General features: G+C 36.8%; 1 protein-coding gene across 1 annotated transcript in view; it reads right to left on the bottom strand.

The window, feature by feature from the left end:
- Positions 1 to 5,979, bottom strand: part of DPP10 (dipeptidyl-peptidase 10 (non-functional)) — a gene marked incomplete at its 5' end in the record, with an annotated part of 78,288 nt that extends 72,309 nt beyond the window's left edge. The window contains 2 exons of the mRNA XM_010146151.1: positions 5,746 to 5,827; positions 5,927 to 5,979. Coding sequence (XP_010144453.1) covers positions 5,746 to 5,827; positions 5,927 to 5,979 — 135 coding nt within the window. The remainder of the gene's footprint in view (positions 1 to 5,745; positions 5,828 to 5,926) is intronic.
- Positions 5,980 to 11,595: the final 5,616 nt, after the last annotated feature.

An 11,595-nucleotide genomic window follows, 5' to 3' on the forward strand; every position in this document is an offset into this window, starting at 1 on the left:
AGAAAATAATAAAAGCTTTAGTAGCCTCCTTAATTTCTCACTATCTTCAGAAAGACACGACTTCGACTTTTGCTAGAATCATGGTCAAATCCCTGAAAGACTCAACTAGGTGGGCAATGCCCAACCATACAGGCTCCCTTTCTTCATAGAAACATCCCCAGCAAGACCAAATAAGCTTTGAAGTAAGGTTCTGACAGGAATCCCTCATACATATTAAATAAGAAATCATACCTGAAGTTAATGTCACATTAAAGTGTTCTTGTTTATTTTTAGTTTTCAGAATAAATTTAAACAGACATTTCCCTCTCAGTCTTACTGCCATTGGCCTCATTAGCACTGTGATTAAAAGGAAAGATTAAATAAAGCCTCCACATTTCCATATGTGATTTATTTAAGTTACTCATCTAAAAATACAGCAAGTCAAAAGAGCAAAAGACCTCGAAAATAAAAAAAAGCAGATTAAATATATTTATCTAAGACTTACTTCATTAGCATTAATTAAGCTTCTATTTGGCTCATGAACCCTGAGAAATCATTTATTCTTCGTTTGCGAATGGAAGTGTTTTTTGCCATGAGGGGTTGTCAGGTACCCACAGCACAATTACACAAAAAGAAAACAAGGCAAATATTTTACAGAAAGCTAAGTTACTAACTAATGGCTGTTAAAGCATCTGTTGGGTAAGGTATGTGTCTAGAACAGTCCTACTATTTTCTCATTTACTAAAATTAGTCTAGTGCTTATCTGGGTACTTGGGAAATAATATAACATCAAAAAACTTTTCCACTGCAGTATTTCTATTATCTAAACCAGTATTTGAAAGCCATATAAAAAAAGCTAAAATTTTGAAGAGAAGGCAGTTGTAAGGAAATGTCACTTTAATACAGTAATTCAACAGTCTGATTTTGTGGGGCAATAGGTGTTGACGGAGGGGAAGACAAAATCAGCCTCCAAACAAGACAACTGGGATAACAGTGACTGATCACACAGCAGATCGGTAGAGAGTTCTTGAACTGGTACATTTATTAACAACAATAAATGCAGATTTTGCTGTCTTGTTTCTAGCCTTCTGTTTGTATGCTTGTTTTAGGTAGTGTTCATACAAGGTGAAGTCCTTTTTCTCAGTATTTTTTTTTAATTCTTTTTGTAAAAGCTTCAGTTTCTAAGCTTCTGTTATCTGTGGGTACCTTGTTCCATTTTTTTTAGAACAAGAGTGCAATTTCTTGTTTTTTAATATTGTAAATACTTTCAAGAAATTTGTGAGAGCATCCTGAATCCACAGTTCAGCTACAGCAACAAATTGTTCTTTGTGTATAGAGGATAACAGGTAATTCTACACAATGTTGACCTAAATTACATCAATGTATTAGTAAAGTCCATCTCCAGTCCTGCCATTTGCTAATACTATGCTTTGTTGAAAGCATCAAATTTTGACAAAGAGAGTCATCAAGCTTCTACAAAATGTTTGGTTTAGTGTTTTGGATAGCTTTACTATTTTCTTGATTTCTGCTTTGTTAAAATATACATCTATTAATGCATAGACATTCTCACATAAGTCAATCAATCATTACTTATGTTATCCGTCCAAATATATAACTCAAGCTCCCTTCAAAAACACTTCATAAATCAAAAGAAAAATGAGCTCAATGCAATAAATAACATAAACTGCCTATTATAAATACAAAGGCAAAGTGACTTGCATAGATATATGTATGTAGAATAAAGTGAAAAGAAAGTATTTCATACAAAATAAAAAATGTTACCACCCAGGTAGAAGAAGCTTTATGGATTTTTTATTTGCTTTGTTTTTTATTTTTTTTTTAAGAATAAGCAATGTCAAACTGAACAACTTTTTAACCACATTTCACTGGGAGCTACGTGAACTAATTCATCCGATAACCACTCAGAAGAACTATTCATAGTGCCAGAAGCACTGCAGAGAAATACTACATATTTAATAGAAAATTCTGCATACACGGGAGACCAGAGGTCAGTTTTTATATTCAGACTTCCAATGCAATACTTGTCCACAGATAGATCCAGGCAGAAAAAGCTGCCTCTCCTGTGTCAAACACAAGCCAGGTCCAGCACAAAAATATGAAAACCTTCACTACAAACTGTTGGAGACAACAGGACCAAAGAAGAGAGAACGGTGGATATAAATGGGGTATTTCAACACCAGAGGCATTTTAAAACCCCCCCAAGCATTCTCCTCCTCAGTTAAGCCTACTTACCAGGTATCTCTGACACACAGAAATGGTATTTTAGATCTGGCACAGTTTTAACACTGTTAAAACATAGCGATTTCAAGATTGTGACCTTGAAAACAGTTCTAAAAAATAACAGCTATGCGACCTTAAAATACATCAATTCATTAGACAAAAATTTCTTCTCCCTAAGAGCAAACTTTTTCAATTTCACCACCCAAATGTCATGACTCACACAGCAGATGTTTCTCTGAGCTTTTCTCTTCATCATTAGAAAAATCTTCTACTCTAGGTAAATAGCAAGAAACTGAAATGACTTGCAACCACTGTGTCAGCTTCAAAACCATGGTATCACAGCCCAGTCACTGGGTATTGATATAAACCTAACTCTGTTATTCTTCACTAGGTATATGTGGCCTGCTGTCCCGTTAGACAGCCCTAGAAATTATTCATAACAGTAACCAACTGAGACTGATGCATGGTTTTCACAAGGATGTGAAGTATTACTGCATACTCGATTTCACTGAGGCCATATTCCCTCCTCTGTCCAATAAGCTGTTCCTGACTTCATACAAATTTCCCCGCTCAAAAGTTTTCATTTCTATTTTTTTTTTCCTCTTCATCTGCTTGTATTATCTCTTTGAAACTCTTGACAGTTCTCCCTCGGTTGAAGAACTCAAGATTCCTGTGTAGGCTGCATAGCTACTTAGATCTTCTGCAGAACCAAGGGCTGGAAACAACTAATTTTACATGATAGTCTATTTATTGAAAATAGGTGATCCAAGTCCAGGTGTCATCCCCCATCATTTGGGTTTAAACCAGGACATTCCACACAGTTACTGTGTAAAGTTAGGACCTGTGGCTCAGTCAGACAGATCTGGGCTTTGTGTTTCATCTTTTGTGGTAATTTTGGTGACCAGTCACGGCTATAGCATTGCTATTCTCTTCTGCACTGCAGCTGGAAGGCTGTTATTCCTCTTCATTTTAGAGATCTACATATACTTTGTTTATGTGATGGCCACAGAGTATGTGTCATGGGTCTTTGTAGATGAAATTTTTGTATATAAAATAAATTCGTTCTTTGCTGCTTCTTCGGTTGTAATGATTGGCTCTGGAGATTACTCGGTTAATAGACTGATTATTTTGTTTAGAGTATGCATTCCAATGCTTGTTTTACTTATTATGAATTATTACTATTCCCTTACTACATTGAAAAGACACGTAAGTGTTGTTTAGGAAGGGACTTTGGTAAACCAATCGTGTGTTTAGCAACATGGATCCGTGAGGCTGCATCTTTGAACCCGGATACGTGCTATCGATAGCTGATGGATTAGCATGCTTTTGATCTCTCCCTTTACAACCTCCTCTTTACCCAGTTTCTCTGCAGATTGCTTCCTGTACTATCTTTGTGCAAAACTCATTGATAAGGTGTTTGTTCTGATGACGATTTTTATAACAGAAAACCATCATGACCATGCGTCCTCAGACACACATCTTTTCTCTACCTAGCATATTCTGCTGGTACTACCTCTACTATCCTGTTCCTGCTAGAGGCAGCTGTTCCTTTGGAAAGCAGCAACAACCATTATTCACAACTCTCTTCACTCATTCATGCTCCTTTTACATTTTGGCTTGCTGCTGAAGCGGGAGGGTAATGTGGCAAGGCACTTCTGTCATTTTAGAAACCTCTTTTAACCACATACACATCTCCAAGAGGACATCCTTCTTATTGGCAGTTCTTATGGAAGTGACCTTCAGTGCACTATCATTGCAGGTGTTGATCTGTATGACAACACTTGGTATTATTCAGAGTGCACGGAAGATTTTGTGTTTTAATCACAGTTATTATTTCCTAACTCCGGAGACCATATGGCACCATAAAGCCCACAGTAGAGCAGATATTTTTAAAACATGACATTAACTTTACTAGGGTCATTAACAAAGATGAGTAATGTTATCCTCACTGAAGTATGAATTATGCCAATGTTTTAAAATTTGGATGATTAAGGTTGTACCTGAAACAACCACCTATTTTTTTGCAGTTCTGAGACTTAACAGGAGTCCACTGTGCCTTTATCTGGAAGTATTTTATATATATATTTCCAGAATGACAATGTAAGCAAAACTGATTCTGATTTATTATTTTTCTGAGGTTTATGGTTGGCAAATCTGCCCCTGTTCTTAAGATACATCTCAGGAAAACAGAAAGTTCATTTCTCAGTGATCACTGCATGTAATTTTAGTCGTACTTTGGATTATTCATCAGCGGTACAGCACAGGCAAATCTTACAAAACCGCAATTTAATTTAAAACATTTTTTATTTCTGCTCAGTTTTGCAAACATATTACCTTTCCGCTACTACTTACACAGGTTGTCACATTCCATAATACTGCCTGGTAAATAAACTATGTATTTGTTACCATCAATCCTGTCACCATGCACTCATTACTAATAAATTAATGTGCTTGATTATTAAAACATACCAAGCATGTTCCAATTACTTTTTCCTACCTGCCTCAAATTACTTAATGCAGTGTGTTCTAGCTAGAAACATGTTTCACATTCCCATACCTTAACAGAAGATATAAGCAACAGGATATATTCTCTAGACATTCAGCTTATAGTCTCTCTGCATGAAAAAGTCAGATGTGCAAAGAGACTTCAGGATCATGTCTGCGGGCATTAATGAGCTTATTAGAACATTGTACCAAGCATTATCTGAATTTCTTATTCGGAATGTTGAAGTTTTTATGAGTGTCTTGCCTCGTCTGCGGGCATTAATGAGCTTATTAGAACACTGTACCAAGCATTATCTGAATTTCTTATTTGGAATGTTGAAGTTTTTATGAGTGTCTTGCCTTCAACTACCAATATAGGTCAGTTTGAAACCAATACTGTTCTAAAGGCACCAATTTTTTCTTATATTGAGATTGGCCATGATGATTGTGGATGATACGTGTTCATAAAAAGTGGTAAAACCATTGGCAGAGAACAATGAAACTTAGCATTCTGGGTTTATTATTATGTTTTCAATGTAGCACAACTGGCCTTGTCAGTAATTTTCATACTGAAGTGACAACAGCACTTTTCACTGAATCCATCACATCCACTTTTGAATGTTAAGCTTTTGCTTTTGCCCACGGTTTTCACTGACCTTGCACTTGAAAACTTCTCTTCAATTTTCCTTCTCTCATAATAGTAGTCATAAAGATGGTTATTCTGAAGATTACTTGAGTGCATACTTAGACGAAGATGTGATTATTCCAATAACTGTATTGTTAAAGATGTGATTCTTTCAATGGTTGTACAATTTACTAATTGGGATTAAGCTGGAGAACCATTTACATGTTTTTACTAAAAATAAATACATAAATAGATCCTCCAAAAGATGTAACAGGAACATATTAGCAATATGCATAAATAACAAAACTTATCTTAAGGCTTTTATTTATTTATTTATTTATGTATTTATTTTTAACTTCTGTCTGTCTGGAGTAAATACTTTATCAAACCATAGCATTTTTAATAACTGTGCTTACCAGTTGCTGTCCTTGGACACCCCAGGCTGCATACTGTAAAACCGAATCCTCTACCTCTGGAGGGTTTAACTCCCAAACTTCCCTTGAAAAAATGTAAACAGTTTTACTTGAACACATTTGCATCATCTTATGCATAGAACCACTAACAATGACATAATTTTGAAACAACAGCGTGACTTACCTTGTGTGAATGTTATAAATCACATATGAAGCTGTATAAGAATAATGAAAAACCTGTGAGAAAAAAAGAGCATAAGAATTACAAAAAATGGATTAAATACAGACTATCATGATAGTCATAGTCTTTCAATCCCTGTGAACACCAATACCTTTATTGTTTTACTGAATTAATTTTAACAGTAGACTTGAATCAGGGGTTGAATGCTGAATGAAGGACACACATGCTCATCTATTAATTTAACCAGACACTTAACCTGTACAATAACTTCATAGAAGAGGTTCCAATCAGAAAAATCTGCAGTCCCGTTTAACAAAAGGATTTAAAAAAACCGAAACAAAACAAAACAAACCCAAGAACACACATTAGGAAAAAACCCCACTTTTTTTTCTGACCACTTGCTATGTACAGCCTGAACGAGCTTCTGGGCTAAGACTCACAAAACAGAATAGAATAACTGAGTGTTTACTGGGGCTTTGTTTGGTGTGGCTTTCTTGAATGTATTTCAGTCTGATTACAACTTCGGAGTTCAGGGAAGTGTGTTCTATCTGAGATTCTTCATATGCAACATTTTAGGTAAAACAATGAGTTATTTGTTAGTAAACCTCTCTAATTCATTAGGAAGTCACCAGTGACTTCTGGTCTCAGAAACCCCAGGATTCTCTGGATGTGGAGAAAAAAGCGAATCTAATGTACAGTCTTACACTGCTGACTTCATTTGTTAAAAAATTTGTTGAATTCAGCTGAAATCAACAGAATTATCATTTAAGTGTGAAATATCAAGGCCTGATATATGTGGACCCAGAAGATACATGGCAAGGAACATCACGGTACAGTATATAATGTGATATACCATCACATGAAGGGCTAAAACCAAGGCAAACTATTACATGTTTTCTCTAAAGTCAAACATTAGCCTATATACGTACACGTATAAAGAATAACAGACATTTTGCTGTCTTCCAGGATCGGGTTATTTGTTTGAACCTAGCTCATTTCTTCACCACTATGTCTCATGTTACAAAAATAACATAATTCCATAGTATTAATGTTTTATTATGAATTGAAATTACTTTATAGTCTTGGAATATACATCTGTAACTAGTTATGACTGTACTAAAATAATTTCTTCTTTTTAATGTAAACTACTCTCAGAAAGAAACACAGCGTGACATCTGCTAGACTTCCTGTAGCTTCACTTCTACAGAGTTACAGTATCTATGCTTGGCACATGAAGAACTTCTTTTTGGACAGCGTCAGACTAGTTCCAGTTAAACAGAAATCAATACAGATGTAAAGCCAAAACCTTGATACAGATATACATGTTGGGAACTCTTTAGTTTATATTATCTGCACCATGAATCTTTCAGTATCTCCTCCAAAGAGGAGAGACAAACGAGGATAACATATGAACAGAGGCACGGGAATAGGCTCCTATACAGAGGGGTTTCAGAGGTTGCTGTTTTGTCTGGAGGTCATTCAGTAACACAATAATCTGAAACATCCTTCCACTGACTCTGTTTCCATTATTAGTTCCCTGTCAACACACACCAAGAACTTAACATGTCCTAAATCCTTTCTGGCTGATGCTGCAAGAAGCCCACAAAGGTCAGTAACATTAGTAACTGTACTTTGTGCCACAGTTGGTTTTCCCTCCTACACAATTTCCTTTTTACACAAGAATCACTTCCATTTCCAAGTCTATGACGATTAACATAAAAAATGTTGCTTCAGTGAGAAGAATCACACGCATATTAATAAGTATGCCCCAAAACCGTCAGGGTTTTTTTTATATTACAGCTTATGATAAACTCTCTGGTCATGCACTATCCTCTTCTGAGAAGTGCTAAGTGTGACAGAAATAGAGAAATATTACAATAATATTATGATTGCTGTAGGGGGTACAAAGACATCAAGTCATTGGGGTTTCTGGGAAAAAATAACTTGGTCATAATGTGATTGAGGGCCTATGAAGAGAGAGTTATTCAAGTACTGCTGGTAAGAAAACGAGACAGGCCATTAGCTTCAAAGCTCCTGCTTTCTTTTATATATCTTATATTGCTAGAGTCAAGAGATAGCATGTCAAAGGGACATAAACAGTTAAATCATGGTGATTTCAGGGTGTATATTGCCAGAGGCTACCCAGGGGGCTCTTGCCTGAATCTTTTAAAGGGGAAAGAGTCTTATACTGCCGGTTACAACGAAGGGGAACAGGTCTCTTGCCCCTCCAGTAAAAGTGTATCATAGATAATGTGTAGAGGGCTTATACCTGTTTAGAACAGAAATATTTAAAAAGTAAATTACTAGACAGATTTTATTTCCATAAGAAATGATAAACTATTATGTCATTTTGACAGCTTTAACAGAAAATATGCTATAGCAACAAGAAGAACACTTCATATTTCACGGGGAAAATCTCTTGCCTCATGGTAAAATTTCTGTGTAAATGTTTATGAGTATTAGTATCTTTGTGTTAAAATTATTAATACCTTTGAAAGAGCTCCACAATCAGAGGAGACCGACATTACAAAGAAGACACTTTCAGAGAGGATGCTGACATTTTTCTCAAATTACTCATGTTAGTTTTATTTCTTCGTAGGTACACGATGTATAAATTACAAGTAGGAAGCTTCCTTATTCATCCGGCTTGCAATAGCCACATACTGCAACACAATCATTATCAAAATGAAACACAAAAGAAGAGGATGTATAAACCATTTCTTTTTCAAGTCTGGCTGATATAGTAAGTGACTAGGAAGCTCTTGTAGTTTTTGTTTAAAGACTTATTTATTTGGCGTCCTTTTGCAGAGAGTCATTGTCAGCGGCTGGGACCAGAGGTCTCCTGATGCCTAGCGTACCACATCTGGCATCACACAAGAGGAGCCCAGCTGAAAACACCAAGCCTGACACTAACCACAGGGAGTATCAGCAACCCTCAAAATACCAGGATCAAACCTCCTGCACAACCACCAGCTGCATCCCCTTTGGAAGAGGCTTGGGAGATTCTGCCCTGCTACTCTTGTTTTGTGGGAAGTGCACTAAACATAAAAAAAAATCTGGTAAATTATGGTGGAGCTTGCAAATAAATAGACAAGAGCTCACACAGGTAAAGCTTGGGCTGCACTGACACCTCTCATGGGGTATTTACAGTGAAGGCTAGTTGTCACCTTCACCATTGAAATCCAAAGTTCTACCATGCTGTAAGGGCCTAGACCTTAGTTACCAGGCAACAACGTCCCTGGAGATTTTCCCTGATTAATCAATGTCTCAACCACTCCTTTTGGAGCTGGGGTGATAGACAGCTCCTGACCCCTAGCAACTGGGGTAAACAGCCAATCCTAGAGAGACAGGTGTCCAGAAGGGTGGGACCCAAAGACAATAAATGGGGGCTCACATGTGCCTCTGGGGCTTTTTCTCTCTCTCGTCACTGGAACACCCCTGCTGGCTGGGTTGGCAGAGTCCAGTGTAGGATCAGTGATTTTTATCTTTCTCTCCCACTGAGTGGGATACTCTTACTCTTTCTCTTTCTCTCTCTCAGATTAGCAATCTGACTGAGTGGTGCAGGACTAATTACCCCCATCCTGCCAAGCCAGGCAGGCTAATCTCTCTCTCTCCATTTCTCTCCTTTTCTTTCCCCTTTTCCATTTCCTGTTTAATATTTTATTCTCTCTTGTCAAGCCACTATCTCAAAATTGTATCTAGTTTTATAATCACATGATAACAATTCTGTGAGTAAAAGTTCCTTTACGCTAACAGACCTTGAGTATTGGCATCAATCCTTACCGCACAGGGAATTCAAAAGATCCCCGACCCTAGTCTGGCCAAGCCGGGATGGGATGTTACACATGCCTATTCTGAAATGTTTTCAAGCATTTATTGTACTCCATGCCTTCTAGCCAGGGTTGATATCAAACAACTGAACTAAGGCTAATATTTAAACATAGGCTGTAAATTATTCCAGCTTGCAAAAAAACCCCAAAACAACAACAACAAAACATATTTAAGAAGCATGAAACTGAGGAAAAGGGAGAAAGGTTTTAATGAAAAAAGACTCATCTTCTAGATACAAAGAGGAGAATCAATTAATGAATATGGACACAGGGAACATCTCTAAGAAGTGAAGCAATGTAGGAGAGCAAAGCCTTTTAAAATATTAAATCATTACAGTAATGTCTACACTGTCATATCAATGGAGGAAAAGGAAGCAAGGAAAATGTCCCGGCATGGTTTATTAATATAACTATACATGTTAAGGTGGGGCAGTGTGAGGAGCCTTACCTCCACAAGTGGCATGTATGCTTGTTAGGGTTCAGACCTGACAAGTAAGTAACTTGACTGTTTCTATTACGATAAGCTGGAAAATGTTCCTCACAATGTTAAGAACTGGGAAAACGGCTTTTTAAATCATATAGACAACATACCTCCCCCGCAATATACTATATTTAATTTTTCTTTTGCCATAGAATGCATTAGGTAACAAATGTTGTGTATCAAATATTTCTTCTGAATTCAGTCTTTCATCAGTTTACAAACTGAAGAACAGGCTTTCAGGTGATGCTACTCAACATTGAAAGAGTTAGCTGCATTTGTGTACGAAAAAATAAAAGTAACAAAACGATATTACAAAGGACCTAAAAGCAAAAGGTGAAAAAAGTATTTCAAGACAAATTGCTCCAGTCAAAACTTACAGAGATAACAATCTATTATTCAGCTAACAGCCAACAATAAAAAACCCCACACTCATCAATCACTATCTGAACTTTTTAGATGGCATATTGTTTTGGGTTTTATATGTCCCATATTTTCTACCCTTCAAGGAATGTCTTTGTATTTCTAAGGTTTCTAAAAATGAAATACTGTCACGGAATGTAGTGAATAGCCCAGCAACATGCAGGAAAACAATGTGCCCTATGCACTTAGCCAAATACACCCCACTAATTCTGTAATATACTCCAGGAAATATTCAGTTTGCTGTCCTTCGGTAATTTGGAAAACATCCCACAGCAGTATACTGTTTGTGCTAAAAAGCTGCCAAGAAAACCTCACCAGCAATACTTCTACAGAATGATGAGGGCCCTCAGCTCCAGGGAAATGGAGGAGAGCTGATGACATTAGAACCCTGCTGAGCTATAATCACAAAATGCTCAGGCATGCCAAACACCTTGACACATCCTTTATCCATTTCCTACATTATAAATCAATTACATTCTGTCATGCGTTATTCATTTAAAGCAATAATGATGCCTCTTCCTAGCACAACTTTTTGCAAGATAGTGAACTGACTATCCTACATTTGTGCTTTCCATCCCATGCAGATATCTGTACTCTGAACTCATCTCTGTGGTTCTCAGAACTGCTGGACTGTAAACTCTGCTCTGAGGTTCAAACAAGACCTTTCACAGGGCATAACACCACTCACTCTGAGCAAGAACGAGAAAAAGTGGCAGTACATGAAATACACTGAAAATTTCAGCATCTGCAGTAATGCTTTCAGTTATTCCAAAGTTTACTAGCCAAATAGGGTATATATCTCACACACACAGAAGTTATCTTTTCATTTGTGTTGTACCTAGCGAATAACAGAGACTATTTAAAAGCAATGCCCTTCCCATTGCTTAAAAAAAATACAGCAGAGTATCATTACATAACTGAAATTACAGAATATGCCATTA

The sequence above is a fragment of the Buceros rhinoceros genome, unplaced genomic scaffold (genome assembly GCF_000710305.1).
Source record: "Buceros rhinoceros silvestris isolate BGI_N320 unplaced genomic scaffold, ASM71030v1 scaffold9772, whole genome shotgun sequence".
NCBI classification, from domain to species: Eukaryota; Metazoa; Chordata; class Aves; order Bucerotiformes; family Bucerotidae; genus Buceros; species Buceros rhinoceros.